The following is a 17,443-nucleotide window of genomic DNA, read 5'->3' on the forward strand; positions in this document are numbered from 1 at the left end:
GGGATTAAGAGTATGCGTATCTTGATGAGCAATGAGTAACGTGTGGAAGTGTTGAATCATATTGTACACCTGAAGCTAAGAGAACACTGTATGTTATATTTCAATAAAAAATTGAAAGAAAATTAAACACGAAGTTGGGTTTCTTTTCAATAAAATGTGACCTACATTTCAAACTAAATGATTTATGTAGATTCATATAAACAAAAAACATTCCGTGCTGTTTACTTGGCAGGAGTATCTTGTGTGAAACTAATGATCACAAGTAATAACCAATGGAAGGTTTGTTGTTGTTCCTGAAAATATAAATTATCCTAGTGCAGTCTGGGTCTATTCATGTAGGTATAAAACGCAGATGCTGCATAATGACATTGACTTAGTTACCTGAACATTTTCATGTTGTTTTTAGTTTCTAATGATGCTGGGGAAGTTGGGTAAATATTTCCTCCTGATACATGGGAACTATGACCTGGGGACTATGTAATTAATATCTGCAACAAAGCTTTGTTGAAAGAGTTTTAATAAATACTTTGGCCTAGGTCATTAAAGACAAAACTGTTTTTAGTAGTTTGGAAGTTTCCTTCCTCTTCCTTCTTGGTAATTTTTCCGACATGGAATTCAGTCTGTTTTGTTTTGTCTTGTTCCTTTTGCCTTGATAATCACTTCTTCATTTGTTTTTGGCTAGCCCATTTTCCTGCCTCATAGATACAGTTGTACCTCAGGATTTGTCCATTTCTTCTCCTTTCACACTAAACATTTATCTACTTCCGTGGATCTTCTTTTGCATAAGTTACCTTCATTCATGTGATGCTGACTGTCAGTCCACCTAGATGCTCAAGCGAGGGCACGGAAAACCTGAGGTGGTTCTGTTAATAAAATGGAATCTTCTACCTTCTTTGGTCAAGTCATGGTACTAAGCTACCTTTTATTCTGATAATTTAAATTTTTTTGTGAATACTTGTTAAACATATTTAAAACTTCAGCTATTTTTTTCCATCCCTTAATGTCTTGACTCTTCAGATATTCTTTTGTTTCTCTTTTCATCGTACTTAAAGCGTCTTTTGCCTTATTCCTGATTTCCATGCTTCTAGTTTGGTCTACGTACCATCATAATAATCATGTCATTTCCTTGCTAAGAATCGTGACTTTTTTTTTTTTTTTTTGTCCTCTGTAATAAAGTTTGGAGGAAAAATTCCTTACAGGTACTGCAGAAGCTCCATCGGTATTGCCTGTTCTCTCTTGAGTTCAAAATCATCAATATGCTTATCCATAAGTTAGTCTCTTTCATTCTTTCTGCCTTTGTTCTTATGTTCTTCTCTGCTTAGAGTCATAAAGTTCTGCTTTTCCCTCACCAAACTCCAGTTTTGTCTTTTCAAATGCTCCTCGTTCCAAGACCTAACACAACTACTTTTTTTTTTCATAGTGCTGAGAACAGTTGTCTGAGTTAAAACATTTGATTCTCCTAATTTTAATACTAACTTGCTGTATGACCTTCAGCAAATGACTTACCTCCATTGAATGACTCATATTTTATTTGATATCATTTGTATGACATGTATAGTGTTCTGTGTTCTGTTCTATGTTCATGTCTAACTTGCCTTACAACTGTGATTGCTCTTTGGGGACCACATCAGATTCCTGTGTCCGTAAAGCAGTGTGTTATACATAGTTGAAGGTCACTTAGCTTTTGTGGAGGGAGAAAACCAAATTTTAATTTGCCAAATGAGATGCTATTGTTACTGTGGTGAGAATGGAATGGATGAGGGAATATCAAGTCAGCATACTCTTAAGTAGAGTAGGCTCTAAGTAACAGGAGTAAAATTTTCTGGGCATTTGAGCAACTTAATTGCCAGGTAAAATCTGTTAACTGGTCTCAGTATTACTTCTATAAAAGAGAAAATCCAATCTCATGAATAATCTATAAGAGTGCTTCTTAAATATTAACATGGATTCGTATCACCTGGGGATCTTCTTAAACTGAAGATTCTGATCAGGTCCGGAGTGGGGCCTGAGATTTTGCATTCTAATAAGCTCCCAGGTGAGGCCAGTAGTATTGGTTACAGAACACCTGGGTAGTGTTATTTCTTTTCTTTTACAGAATTGGGCCATTGGCTCCGACTGCAATAGCATTTAGATTGTGGTTGTGGGAAAGAATCTGTAAATTATGTGTTACAGGGAAAAGAGATCCTTTGCCCATGGTTCTGTGTCTGTATAATTTATATGAGTATGGATATATGTATTTTCTCCTGTCTTCATTTTCAGAGGAGAGAAATGACTGGATCAGCATACTATTAAATGCACTGAAAACACAGTCCCCTGCCTTGCAGTCTCAAGCAGCTGCTGCACCTGAGAAATGTGGATATCTTGAACTGAGAGGGTATAAAGCCAAAATTTTTACTGTGTTAAGTGGAAACAGCGTGTGGCTTTGCAAAAATGAACAGGTGAGCTGTGTTACAGTTATTGCAAATTGCGGTGCCTTGATTACATTAACAACTGTGCTTTGTTAGACTTATCAGTGTTTTTACTTATAGCGCATTGGTTTTGCCTTGAGTACTGCGCCAATGTAACAAAGAAGAGTTGTTTTGTTGAATTTTCTCAGTTTCTCCAGTGACAGGAAAGTAATCTACATCAAATTTGAGGCTAGACATTACCTTTTTAAGGGACTGAGAAAATAAAATTTTGAAAGTCATTTTTGAAGGGTGGTCCTTAGCTGAAGTAGTGGGATGACACTCTGAGATATCAAGAACCAATTAACCATTACAGCTGTTGATGAAATAGGCCCAGTTCTGCACCTGTTGTTTCTTTTCTAATAGAAAATTATAAGAGTAGGCACAGGTTACATGTTTTCTTGAGTTTCCAGCATTTTTTTTTTTAGAGTAGATATGTTGCTTGCAGAGGAGCTAATTTACCATAGGCAAGTGGTTCCTATATGCACATACATGCTCACACACCACATATAAATGAAGTAGACTTGAGTTGTTGACTTACTGAATTAGGTTAATATTAGAAAGACTTAACAGAAGTTCAGTGTTTTGAGGAGACTGATATTCAAGTTCTAACAAATTCTGTTAACTTTTTTTGATTGCGTAGACTTCCCTTTCTCTAACATATCTGATTTTTATTTCTATTTTATTTTTTTTTTAAAGATTTTATGTATTTGGGAGAGAGAAAGTGCACGTGTGTACCTGCATGCACACACACAAGCAGGGAGAGGGGCGGAGGGAGAGGGAGAAGCAGATTCCCCACTGAGCAAGGAGCTGGATGTGGGGCTTGATCCCAGGACCCTGAGATCATGACCTGAGCTGATTGAGCCACCCAGGCCCCTAGCATATTTGGTTTTTAATATGTATAAAAAAATACCCCTTTTGGGAGTGAATTCTTAATCATTTAGCCTAGAATATATTAGATGTTTAGTAATTTGTGGAATTGCATGGTGTGCTTTGGCTGTCTGATCTAAGAGGAACTCATTAATGACCCAATAGGTTATGATAGGCTGGGATATAAATGGTACTGTTTTCATCAAATAATACAGATGTCAACTCAAAACAAACATTAGTTTAAAAAATATTAACTATAGATCTTTAAGACAGCTTCTGAACTTCAGTGTGATCTTATTCATTATATTTTTTGGATAAGATTTCTTAGCCAATTAACTCTGGAGGGCATCATTGAGCACTGTTGGCGTATTACTAACTTGGATATTTAGCATATTGCTCAAGAAGAATAGTGATGTACAGCTTATAATGTGTAAGACTGAATATGAACATTTTCAGTCTGTGAAGTGAGATGATTAAAACTTTTCTCATTGGAATGGAATTTAAAAACGCATACTTTGTATTTATCGGTATGGAAGTTATTCTGCCAGATTAATTGAGGTATTCATTTTTTACTTGCACAGATTCGATGGACTTCAAATTATTGGTTTCATCGCTTCCATTAGCTAGATGGTCTGAGTTTACATGATTCTCCCAAAGTAGATGTTCTTTAAAGTTTTATTAACACTCTCTGGTTAGAAAGAAATTGAATGAAATTATTGCTTTAATATTAGCAATCGAACATAAAAAAGCATAAGAATGACTACCATCTGGTGCTTACCAGGTATTATGCTAATTAATTTATAAACTTTTCCTTCTAATCTTGCCCACAAATGTAGGAGGAAGGTACTGTCTTCCATGTTCTGTAGACGAGGAAAATGAAGATTGTGTAAGGACTGTAGATTGTCATGCATAACAAAACCAGAACTTTATGAGTCTAAGTGTAGCATCTTAGCAACTATACCAAACTGTCTTTTTAATGTGTATGTTGAAAATTTCTGGCCTGTGACCTTTTGGAAGTAGTCTAAGCTTCTTTCCTTGAATAACTTAATTGCTTAGGAGGCTCGGAGTATAAGTGTGTATTGAGTAATACACGTTATACCAGGTGAGGCACTCTGTAAATGGTGCGCTTGCTGGGTACTCAAGTCCTGTCTTCCAGGAGGACAAGTCTGACAAGACCATTGTTTATGATGGATGGTGAGTGCATTGCTTTTTTAGGCTAGTACAGGAGTTGTGGAGAAGTGCAAAAAAGGGCAACTAATGATGTCTGGAGATTAGAAACACTTCCACGTACACAAGTAATGAATGCATTCTCCTTAAAGATTAAAGCATTAATGCTGGACCCCTCCTCATCTTTTGAGACACAAATCAATTTTCAGTGCATGTATATTTCAGGTCCTTTTCTATGCATTACCATGCGTTTATATATACCCTTAAAAAGCACATACCGTTGCTTGTGTATGTGTTATTTTTAAAAACTTGCATCATTTTATATGGAGCTGGGTCTTAAGAGACTTGATCTTGAGTCAAGTCTTAAAGAACTAGTTGGCTCAAGACTGGATGGATAAATTAAAGAAGGCCTTCTATGTTTAGGCCCTAACTTACCATTCCAGTTTTATCTGTGTTTACATTATGGTGTGTGCCTTTCTCTCCAGAGAAAAGTTGCCCATTGGTTTTTTTCACATGGTTGAGCAGATTGAAGAACTTGGATGACGTGCTAAATGGGGAGTCTTTCTCCTGAATGCAAGGGGCTTTAAGCTTGTGTTTAGGAAAAGCACTAAAAGGTAATGATTCAATGCAACTTCTAAAAGTTTTTTATATACAACACATTAAGTAATTTTGTGTTTTTTTTAAATATGGAAAAAAATTTACTTATCATAAAAATGTAGGACGTGTTATACCTGAAGCTAATATAACATGTCCATTATACTTCTAGAGTAAAAATAAAAAATAAAAAAAGAGGTGTTAGCTTTGAACTTCTGTATCTAAATTTGCATTGGATCTAATTGAGTTCCATGAATCAAAGCTAAATTATTTTCAGTTTTAAAAATTTTAAAATAGTGAATTTATTGCCCACATAATTTGTAGTGTGAATAGAATAAAAAAAAATAAGGAAAATTGACCTACAGTACCCTAACATATGAACTATTTTCATTCTTCTTGCCTTTCTTGATACATAGTTTTACAAATTTACAGACAATGGATAGAGGTGGAAAGGTAGCATATACTGAAGAGTTGTTTAAAAGGAAGCTCCAACGTTCATTTAGAGCAGAGACAATTGGACAGAGGTAGCAGTTCCGGGTTTTCATTCTTTCTCTGCTACTAATTGGCTCAGGTAATTAAGTTAATGTCTTTGGGTTTAAATAGCATCATGTAAAGAAGAGAGAGAGCTTACTATTCCTACGACCATTTTGTAAGTTGCATGTTGAAATTCCAGATATTTGGGCTCATTCCAGACTGTGGACTTAGAATTTCTGGGGATAGAATGTTGGAATCTACATTTATATGAAGCATCCACATGTATCAAGAACTACATACAGTGAAACACTGCTCTAAGTTACTTTTTTCCCCCTTTAAAAAATGACAAGCATCTAGGTAAAGAGAGCAAGATATTTTTGGAATTGGAAAATGTGTAAAAATAGCCTTCAGCAACATTGAATGCTTTGGCATCCTGCAACTTGGGACTATTATACCTCTTTTTGTGATAAATTCTCATTTGGAAGTGATCTTTTTCCTCATTGAACATTTTGAAATGTGCCAACATTTAAGTGGAAAATTAAGATAAGCATGATCAGTGGTAATACATTTTGAAATTCTGAAGAACTGTTACTAATTGTGCATAGTTCTGAACTATAGCTACTGGTATTTTTTTTTTTTTTTTTGCTAAGATCTCAATTTTTAAATGAAATTTAACATTTTTAGCTTATGAATTCTACAGTATCATTTAATTCATTTTTCTTAACGTAGACTTTTATCGCCAGAGTATGATCTGGTGTAGACATTAATCTTCGTTTGCAAAGTCAGCATAAAGGGGACAGTGTTTGGAGAACAGTTTGAAACTGTTATTTCCCATACATTCCTTCAACTCTGTCTGGAAGTGTGCTCTAATTTTGTGGATTATTGTTAACCTTTTCCAGAGCTTTTTCTCTACTTCCAAAAAGTATCCTTAAGAATCTGTGTCAGGCAGCCCTACATATATATATTTTCAGTAGTTCTTTCACTTTTTTCTGACTCTGTCCCTTTTACTGAATCAATAACTAAGTTAAAATAGCTATTAGAACAGGCTATTGTAATTATTGCCTTTGCTCATTTTTGAAATTCCTTCTATTTGAAGAGAAATGGTATGAAGATAGCAAGGGGTATGCCAGTCTGCATCTCCTCGTGGACCCTTCACTGCCAGGTCTGAACTCTCCGGAATTAACATGGACTTTTTGTTTTCCCAATTGCTTGGTTCAAAGATTCGCTTTTTTTTTTTTTTTTCTTTCATCTCTGCTTTTCCCTTTCATTCATTAGTAGATTGTAGGAACTGAAATTGGCAGTAGCTCTCCACTGAGTAGGAGAAATGCCTTAGGGAATGTCATGTCTCCTCCTCCTGCCCTTTCCCAATAGGTTGTAAAAAGTAGAAAAGAACTATGAGGAGATACATAAAAACATTTGTTGGAATGGAGTTTGGCAAAGTAGAAACAGACACAATTTCTCTACCTAATTACTCAGTTGCAAAACACTGTGGTGCTGTTATCACATAAATTACATGTCATCTCTTTATTTAACACCATCTCACAAACGCAGTGTTTAATTTTTACAGATATTGTTCTCTTATGTTTTACACGCCTGCAGTGTATTATAATTATGATAGTTTTTCTCCAGTGTTACTTCAACATTGTATAAAATGAGTTGTGTTTCAGTTTGTACACATTATACTACATATAATTCCCTGTGTTTCTCTATTCATCCATTTTACAAAATGGATTTTTATTGGATACCTTCTCATTTCTGGGCACCACTCTGGGGGTACAGCAGTGACCGAAAGATGCCTGCTGTTTAGGATCTCACCTTCCACTGTGGGTAGCGCACATAGTGATAAATAAATGAGATTTCTGGTAGCTTTCTGTATGTAGCCTTTTCTTCCTTTTTGATTATTTATTTATTTTTTTGGCATGGACTTTTATGACCTTTTCCTGAAGAATTGTTTACATTTTAAATGCTGTTAGCTACATGAACTAGGTACCAGCTTGATTTTAACCTTAAACGTGTTATAATTTTTATATTCTCAAATTAATGGTGTGATGGTGTATTCACTGTTTGGTCTTCAGGAGTTTCAGGCCCGTAGTGGACACTCGGTAAACATTTTGCAGAATGAACTTGTTGAGTTTGTGGTCATTTACAGCTGTTTTCTTGTCTACAGAGCTTATCATTTTTTTAAAATTTTGTTTTCAAGTTATTCTCTTTTCTGTGAATTGTCTCTTGATTTTCTTTTTCCATTTATTTATTGGGATTTTATTGTCTTTCCTGACAATTTCTTTAAGCTTTTCCTATAATAAAGATAATTAATCATCAGGTCATTTTCTGTAACTGCTTTTCTGAGCTATCACTTACTTTTCATTCTTCAGTTAATTTTTGTGTAGAAATTTTATTATAATTAAACTGCTTTTTATTTCAAAGCTTATAGATTTTCTATATTCTGGCAAATATTTTATAAATTTGTCTTGACATGAAGTGGAAGTAGTATATAAGGCAGTACTTAAAATTTTAAATGAGATACTAAAATCCGAACATACACTGCAGTATATGTAGTGTCACACGCATGGTATTGCTATTTGAATGAAATTTCTGCAAATGGATGTGACGCACATTTAAGATAATTGGCTTTGGTTTCCATTTGTTAGGTTGTTCTGACAGCCAGTCTCCCCCCCCCCCTTTTTTTTTTGTGATTAGTGTTTTTCAGGATCATGTGAGTATTAGTGAATTCATTACAACCAGATGTCTTGCTTGGTGGGTCTGTGTATCCATTTAATGATAATTGTGGCATTGAGGATTTAACTATATAAATTCACTTGATTAAACATTTTCAAATCAGGGTGTAACAAGAGACTCATTCCCCCTCGTTCCCCTACATAATGTTCCTGGTGTCTGGCACGGGAATGAAACTCTAATAGAATTTAAATAGACCTCATAGGGCTCTGGGTTGAGTAGCACAGAAAGAAGCAGCAGGATGTAGGTGGTGGCCTCAGCTTCTCTGGGTTCTGTATCTGGCCAAAGTCTGCATCTGGTGTTTCCCCGGAAATGTGGTGCCAATGTCATACAATGCCACATCTGTTTTCAACAAATGTTTAAGCACCAAGTTCTTAAATCTCTGGCATGGAAACCTGGCATCCAGTATTTCCAAAAATAGGTTTGAGATTTCAGCAAATTTGGGGTTAACAAACCCTTCTTTAATTTTTCCAGTTAGGGATCAAGCTTTTATTTTGCTCTTTCGCTATGTAGTTTTAAAATGTAGTTTTAACCGGGTTCTGTTGCTACAAATTCATAAAAATAACCCATTTCAGCATTTTGGTAAATAGTTACCATTCATTCTAAACCGACTATATACTATAGAATCATTGGTGGGAATACTTTCAGTCATTGTAAATAAAATGGAGATACTTTTATTGAAGACAGATTGTGAATTTAGAACTCACAAATGAAAGGATTGTTTGTTTGTATTAGACCCTTAATTTATATGGCCCTCAATTTTTGTAACGGTGCTGTGTAAGGTAGATATTACTGTGTTTTTACAAATGAGAAAATTGAGGCTTTTTAGATAAAGTAAATAACTTGGTAGTGGTCATACAGCCAATAAATGGCTTAGCCAGGATTCTCCCCCAGGTCTTACTCCCAGTGCCGACATGGTCATGACCACCTTTGCAGGTTGTCCAGATCTGTTTGCCAAGTGGCACTGTTGTTTTAGTAGGAGTGGTGGTGGGATTCATGCTTTGTGAGATCCCACATTCTGTGACAGCAAATTAACGTAAAATATTGTTTAGTCCAGAATCTCTTTTTAGCTTTTTGCTTTCTATAGTAATATTCTACCCACTGAATTTTCATGCTCCTTTTTTTTTTTTTTTTTTTCTGTCCAGCTTATAGCATTCTAAGTGTTGAAAGTGTGGCTTATCCCTGACTTGTGCCTGTTTTTCAAAATGAGATTATTGCTGACAATCAGACTGTAGCTAAAGGGTAACTTGTTTTGACATTTGCCTTCCACCCCATTTTTTGAAATTTATATATGCTTGCTAGTTATCTTAAATATGTGTTTCCTTGTGATTAACTTTTTCATAGGTAATATGTTCACTTGGTTTCAAATTCAAGAGGTAGACACTAACAATAATGGTAACAGTTGCTAGCTAGATCTATGTAGCACTTAGTGCATGCCTGGCATTCTTCTAAGCATATTTAATGGGTTGATTTAATCTTCCCCACACCGAAGAAGCGTTAGTACTACTGTTCTCCCCGTTGTGCAAATGTGAGAACTGAAGCAGGAGAGGTATACCCGATCAAGCTGGTCTGGGTTTTGTCAATGGTCTGGTCAAGTTTCACTTCCTTTGGAAAGTCTCATAAGAACACAACTCTCTCTTACCAGGATCGGCTGGATTCAATGTTTACAGCTATGCACTTATTACAGTTCTCTCTCATTTCCTCCTTAGACTGTAAGCTTCCCAACGGTGGGTACCCTGTCTTATGCTCTTGTGTGGATCCAGGATTTAGCCTGACTTCTGGCACACACACAGTACTTTATAAATGCTGTTTTGCCAGGACGAATTCTCCCATTTTAAAAATGGCTATATCTGCTCTGCCTTCACAGAATAATTTACAAGGTCAAATGAGAGTTCATGGCTTTCCGTAAGCTTCAGAGCACGACACAAATAGATAGGAAACCAATTATGGAGTACATCGTATATGCTTTTAAAGCCTCTGGACGTTAACACAGGGGTGGGCACACAGGACAAATAGGATCTTGAAAATGTGTCACCGTGTTCTGGCCAGAGTATTTTTAGCCAGTAGTCTTAATGATTTCAAATGATTTTTGTATAATCATTGCATGCCTTTTCTTCTGCTCTACAGAAGGCAGAAGGCACTGTTGCTATCCTGATATTTAAATATTGCAGACTCATCCTGTCTAGAGTCTACAGCTGGTTCTGCTGTCTAGTTCAGTTTTTCTCAACATTGGCTGCATATGAGAATCACAGGGTTGTAGTTTTGCTTTTTAACTACAGAATCTGAAGCTCTGCTTTCCAGTTCAGGGGATAAGAATCTCAGGGTTGGAGGGAGCGTTGAGGAATTAGATCTATTCTTAATATGTCCTAAATACAGTCTGAAAAAGTGGCTTAATGTCACCACAAATATTTTTAATAAGAAACACAGTTGTTTCATATTTAATAGCTCTCGAGAGCACTGACATTTATTTTGTTACTCTGCTGTACATTTTACAGTCTGTTTGTGCCGGTGAATTCAGCGGATACTCTAATTACTTGAAACCATATGGCCATGGCCAGCAGCTGATAAATGGGTTACAATTTTCTTCCAGGCTAAAAAAATCATCTTTGCCTTGCTTGGAGGAAATGTGGGGTCTAGAGCCTACCCTCACCTATTTTATTTTTAACAGAAATCTCAGCTTTATAGGTAGACGTTTCACAACTTGCTTGTAGAAATGAGGGGCCACCAATTCAGGCCGGAACCTGGAGGAGGCTCATCGGTTTCTATAAACCATGGTCACTCTTGCCATCTGCTAGTCTCATGGTTTGAGTGTGTGCCTCTGACCTTCCAAACACCCAGTACCTGCAAGCCAGGCGCTCATCGGAGGATGTAACTTGGCATAGAATGTAACAATGCATATCCAGCTCTTGTGGGGTCTTCATTATGGAGCATTGTTGGAAGGACATGCAGTGTGTTCTAGAGTTACTCCTGCATCACGATGGACCGTCAGAAAGTTGTTTTTAAAATATCCTACCTTGCCTGCCATATGGTAGCTACACTTGTGGTGAGCATAGCACAATTCCCACTTGGAACTAATGTAATATTGTTCGTGAAATATACTTCAACTAAAAACAACAACAACAAAAAACACAAATAAAACTTACCTTGCTACCCCTACTTTATTTCTTCATTTCTAAAAGAGAGTTTGAGTTTACAGTCACTTGCATTGAGGTTCTCCAACAATTGTTACCCAGCAAGAACACTGGTATGGACAATTGAGAATTTTTTTTTTTTAATCGCAGTAAGTAGGTATAACACTGAGCCTGATTGATTCTCCTTGTCCCTATAGATTACATTAAGTACTGATTTTTAGTTGAGTTTGCCATACAAAGTATATTACGTTTTTCTAATTATTTTGCCATACAAAGTATATTACGTTTTTCTAATTATTTTGCCATACAAAGTATATTACGTTTTTCTAATTATTTTGCAACACTTAGCATGTCTGCATCTTCTCTTTTATATTATTGACTCTCAATTTCTGGCCTGTTTTTCCTAACAGAACAAGCTATTTGTACAAATTGATGATATGTTTTATAAATGCGTCATTTCCTTATTCTAACTTAACATCGTATGTTAAAAAAATGGAGAGAGGCTTTTCTGCAACTTATGAATGAAAACTCTGGATACTTTTGCAAGTGGGGGAAATCTGTTACAGTATTATTTTATTTCACTTATTAGTCAGGAATGCTTTATTAGCAGATGACAAAAACCCCAAAGGATCCCTTGAATAGATAGGGATTTCTTTGTTTTAACAGATCTCTTGGTGTAGGCAGCAGAGAGCTGACGCCTCCAGGGAACAAGGTTCTTCCTATTTTTTTCTCACTCTGGCATCCTTAAGTACAAGAATTTGTCCTCAGGCTTTTCATCTCGAGAATTCTAACAGCTTCTGTGCTGCTAGGTGTTATTTCCAAAGAAGATGGAACGGTGAGGGGTAGGAGTCTTTCTTCTTCCAAGATTTGTCCCCCACCCACTCCCACCCCAGGAATTTTTTATATTTTATTGACTAAAACTAAGACATATGACCCCTCCTAGCTTGCAAGGGAGATGGGAAAATAGTACTTTTACTCTTAGCCTGTAGAGAGAAGGCGGCCAGTGAATTTTCAGTCTCTGCCAGAAGTATTCTTATTGAAAATAGACCAATATTTTTTGTAGTCTATCTTTAGTACGGCTACTTTTTCTAATCAAATTGAATTTAGGAATTCAGAGCACATTGAATCTGAACCTGTATACATGGATAAATTAGTCCTTTGAAGTTGAGAATAATTATATTTTTAAAGTGTTGAGATTATTTGATAAATCAAATTCCCAAACCCTTATGATTAGATAATATTTAAAATTTTAATGTTTTTAGAAGGCAGACCTTGTAGCCTTTTGAACAATTTCTAATTTTGGTGGGACAAACTGAACAGAGGGGTTATAGGTATTGAACAAATGGCAGTTTTCATACCACAGTTGCATTAAAAGAGCTTAAGAATTTAATTGAAGGAAGAGGAAAGTAATAAAATATTGGGAATGAGATAAAATTGTAAAATATATAATGCTTTTGTTTGAGAGTGAATGAGAAAAATAATTTGACAGAGCAGAGGTAACATCACAGTAAAACAAAGACCAATCAGTTTGGGTTTCAGTCATGCTCTGCCACGTACAACTAGCTGTGCTTTCCATGTGACTTTCATCTCTTTGGGCCTCAGTTTCCCCTTCTTTTTTTATAAATAGTAATTATACCAGCCTCATGGTGTCATTTGAGTCCGTTACTTAAAAATTGCTAGGCACATGCTAAGGGCTAGTTAACTCTTAGTTTCCTTTATTATATAGATAAAGATTGTATAGATAAAGATGAAAAAGTGCCTGACTTTGAAAAGCAAGCATGGACAGTTCACAAACTGTGTCCTAGTCAACTTAACATTTCATGTGAAAGAAGTCTGTACTTGATCAGTAGCTCAACTGTCCAGTTTGGAATGGCACTGGGTTAGCGTGGATCGAGAGTGCCTATCTAAAATAAGAAAACCACTGTCAATCCATTTTTAATGACTTATTCAGTTCTACATGTATATGTGTTGTAAAATTTAGTAGGATATAATGATACTTATGGATTTTGAAAGTACAAGTATATTCTCTAAAATCCATATTTTTATTTCCTTATACTGTTGTTATATATTTTTTCTCCCAACTAGGATTTTAAGAGTGGACTTGGTATTACCATAATTCCTATGAATGTAGCAAATGTAAAGCAAGTGGACAGAACTGTAAAACAGTCTTTTGAAATAATCACTCCCTACAGGAGTTTTAGGTAAGCTATATTTAAACGTTTGTGTTTGTGTTATTCCAGGAAATCTTGGGCGATCTACTTTTACATCGCTAATGGTGATTTTATTTCTTATATATCACATAATAAAATCATGTTGTTATTTTCTATATTGTCTAATTTATTGGCCCGTATATAAAAACACCTCATAAAAGTGACTTGAATTATCACACAACCTGCAGAGATACTAATTTCATGAGATTTGGGGCATTTTTTCCCTTAATACCTTTTTTACTTAGTAGGTGTGATAAATATACTAATTTTTTATCAACAAATATATGAAAAATTCCTTCACATTATGAAGGAATAAAGAATACTACATTGTCTTTAAGCTGTATTTTTATTTACCTTCTGTTAGCCTAATCAAATGCAGTCTTCCTTTAAAATCAATTCCTGATTACAGTTGCTCCATAATGATTTCTAAAAGGAACTCCTGCTGATGGGTCTTTAATAGCACTTATTGATCAAATATTTTAACAGTTCATTATATATTTTGTATTACAGTAATCTAGTAATTACCTCATATGACAATGAAAAAGAACACTTTAAGTTCCTAATATGTTTTAATAATCTATAATAACTTCATAGCTTTGGTACACAGAAGAGGCATAAGTCAGTGTCTGTGAGTTCACCCACATTAATTCATTTGTTACAAATAATCAGCGTATCACAGGGTAGTATGCAGGTCAGAGGCAATTGTCAGAGGCCTTTGAAGGACTAACAGTTACTTAGCAATTTTGAAAATACTCCCAAATCTGGTATTCATTTCATCTGTCAGAAGTGTCTGCTGGCTCAAATTTTGAAGAAAAAATAATCACCATAACAAATTTTACTTTCACATATGCAGATTCAAGCCTCAAATGAAAATGTAGAGATTGGCTGAGTTGTTTTTACTCATAGTATTTCTGACACAAAATATGTGGTGGGCTTTTTCCTCACACCAACCAATTCTCCGTGTCTCCAGATCCCAACTGGGTGTCCTACAATTCAGTCCTATTCTGACAGCGGCTACTCGGAGTGAGCATTAGACTCACAAGTTTAAGGGCTCAATCACACAAAGCTGCCCTCACTTCAGACTCCAGTCACAAGTATTGGGTCCTCAGCTTACCCACGCTTCCTTCTAACTTGGCTGCAAATTGGGATTCCCACGACCCCAACTCCCCCAGTTTCACTATTTGGTGAGAATGGCTCTCAGAACTCAAGAGGACAGTTTAATTAACTATTGCCAGTTTATTATAAAGAATGCATCTTGGGAACATCAAAATGGGAGAGCCACACAAAGCAAGGTACCTCATGCCTTCTCTGGGTACATCACCCTCTCAGCACTTCAATGTGTTCATCAGTCTGGAAGCTTTCTGAACCCTATTGTTCAGGGGTTATTACGGGGGGGGGGGGTTCATTCTGTAGGCATGATTGGTTAAATCCTTGGTCATTGGTGATTAACTCAATTGCTAGCCCCTCTCCCATCCCTAGAGGTCGGGGCGGGGGGGATCTTTTAGTTCCCCCTCTAATGATACCTTGGTCTTTCTGGTGGCCAGCTCCCATCCTGAAGCTTTTGAGGCCTCCAGCCACAACTTATCTCACAAGCATTCAAAAGACACGTCACTTAGGGCACTCCAAGGGTTTTAGAATCTGTGTACCAGTAACCTAGGTGCAAAGACCATTGTGCCATATTGGCTGTGACCAATCTCTATGTAAAAGTGGAAACCACTAAGAAGCTTATGAATATCATACTGATGATGGCAACATAAAGTGCTTCAAAAAATATCCATGTAAGCTACTCAGTTTCCTTATGGATTATTTGGAATATGTTAGTGATCTCTTATTTTCATTATATTTCAAAACATTTTCATCTTCAGAACAGAAAATTTTAATGTGAAACATTTTGCGGGTCATTGGCCGAGTTTGGAGCATTGTAATACATTTCCTGACACATCGTACATACTCGATAAACATTTCTTGGAGTGAACCCATGGTTAATGTTTTATCCCTATACTCAGGTATCCAGTAAACACTAAGAATTAGGATAAATCAGAACATGGCTAAAAATGAGTTAGAATTCCGTTAGAATAGTAGTCACTTGAAACTTTTGATTTCTCAGTTTCTTAAAGCCATCTGGACATTCTTCTAATTAAAAAAGAAAATCTATTTTTAAGACTGAAAAAAAATCAAAATTTCTGGTGGGTGTTCTTGATAATTTAGTTTCAGACTATCATGGCATACTTTTTTGGCAAAATAATCCAGTAGTCCCAAAACTCTGAAACTCAGCCAGTCTCTCATTGATTATTATATAACCACTGCTTAGGAAATATGGCCTCTCATTTAAACTCTTGACCTAACAAGGCAGTTTTTATATCCTGGTCAGAAAAATGTACATATTAATTTTGGTTCAAGATATGTAAACAAATTCATAAGCAGTGTGGGATGTTAAAGGAAAAAAATAGATTTTTAAATTAGATGATTTTTAACAGAAAAGACTATTCAGCTGCCTGGAAGGCATATTTTTCAGCTGCTGTTTAATTTGTGAGCGAAATGAATATGCAAACTGAACATACTGCTTAATTGGCCTTTACAAGGGAGATCGATAATGCAGAAACATTAATTGTTTCAGCTTTACAGCCGAGTCCGAAAAAGAGAAACAAGAGTGGATTGAAGCTGTGCAGCAATCGATAGCAGAAACTCTCTCTGATTATGAGGTAGCTGAGAAGATTTGGTTCAATGAATCCAACAGGAGCTGTGCCGATTGTAAAGCCCCGGACCCTGACTGGGCATCCATCAATCTCTGTGTTGTCATCTGTAAGAAGTGTGCAGGTAATTAGCGATAAGTTATGCTCATCACTGTTTGGTAGCAGATTGGCACTGAATGCTCTTTACTGTCATACGTAATGTGTCCCAGCTAACAGTTGTGAAAAATAAAAACAGAGGCGGCTTATTACATTTAAATTAAATTTAGAAATATCTTATAGTTCTAAAGTTCTCTTATGCATGACTTCAATGTAAAAATCGATTTTTAAGCATGTAATCATTTTATGTGCCTCCTGGTCCATGTGTGGCTTTTAAAAGGACAGTGTTGAAATTTTTAGATTTTGAGGTCAGTGTGTTTTAGAATGCACCCTGAACATGTTTGCGTCTCTGCATAATTTGCCCACTTCTCCTCAGTCATATTTTGTAAGATGTGTATTTCATGTCAAGGTCATTCAGAGCTCTTTATGGTCCAGCAGATCCGGTATCTCTTTTAATGAGAGTATTTATTTAGAAGCATTTCCAAAGAGTATTGAGGTTTCTGACAGTAACCAGTACTATTACTGGTTATCTTATTGTGACTTTACAGCTCACAGACCATCTGACAGCTCAGTGTATTTGGGGGTTCACAGTTCCAGTGAGTGGAGGGCATGGACTCTAGCTTAGGTGTGTAGTCATAGAGGTCTTGGAGGAAGTTAGCCACATTCTAAACTTCACTTCACTTCAGCTTCCTGGCATTACCAGGTACTGTGCTGGTCCTGGGAAATAAAAAATGTGCGAGAGGTTGCTATGTCCTCCACAGATATATAAATACTAATTGCAGTGGAGTATGATGATGGCAAGACCAGAGTGGAGTACAGGTTTCATTGACCTCAGCTAGGGCAGAGACTAGGACAGTTGCTTCGGTCCTTAATACTTTCCAAGAGTTCTGTGCTTCCACGGTTCTTATCACACTAAGATTTTCTCAGGAGCTAATTAACCTCAGTGGCAACAAGAAAAAGCATCAGCTAATCCCCCTCTACTTTGTATTTCTTCCCAACCTTTTTTCCTCTCCAGTCTCGTTGGAAGAGAG

General features: G+C 36.2%; 1 protein-coding gene across 2 annotated transcripts in view; it reads left to right on the forward strand.

Moving 5' to 3' along the window:
* The window catches only part of ARAP2 (ArfGAP with RhoGAP domain, ankyrin repeat and PH domain 2), a 171,171-nt gene that overhangs the window by 41,094 nt on the left and 112,634 nt on the right, over positions 1-17,443 (forward strand). For both annotated transcript variants that reach the window (XM_008701374.2, XM_008701376.2), the window contains exons 8-10: positions 2,260-2,438; positions 13,499-13,614; positions 16,241-16,440. In XM_008701374.2, the coding sequence (XP_008699596.1) occupies positions 2,260-2,438; positions 13,499-13,614; positions 16,241-16,440 (495 nt within the window). The remainder of the gene's footprint in view (positions 1-2,259; positions 2,439-13,498; positions 13,615-16,240; positions 16,441-17,443) is intronic.

Source organism: Ursus maritimus, unplaced genomic scaffold, assembly GCF_017311325.1.
Source record: "Ursus maritimus isolate PB19 unplaced genomic scaffold, ASM1731132v1 scaffold_8, whole genome shotgun sequence".
Classification (NCBI taxonomy): domain Eukaryota; kingdom Metazoa; phylum Chordata; class Mammalia; order Carnivora; family Ursidae; genus Ursus; species Ursus maritimus.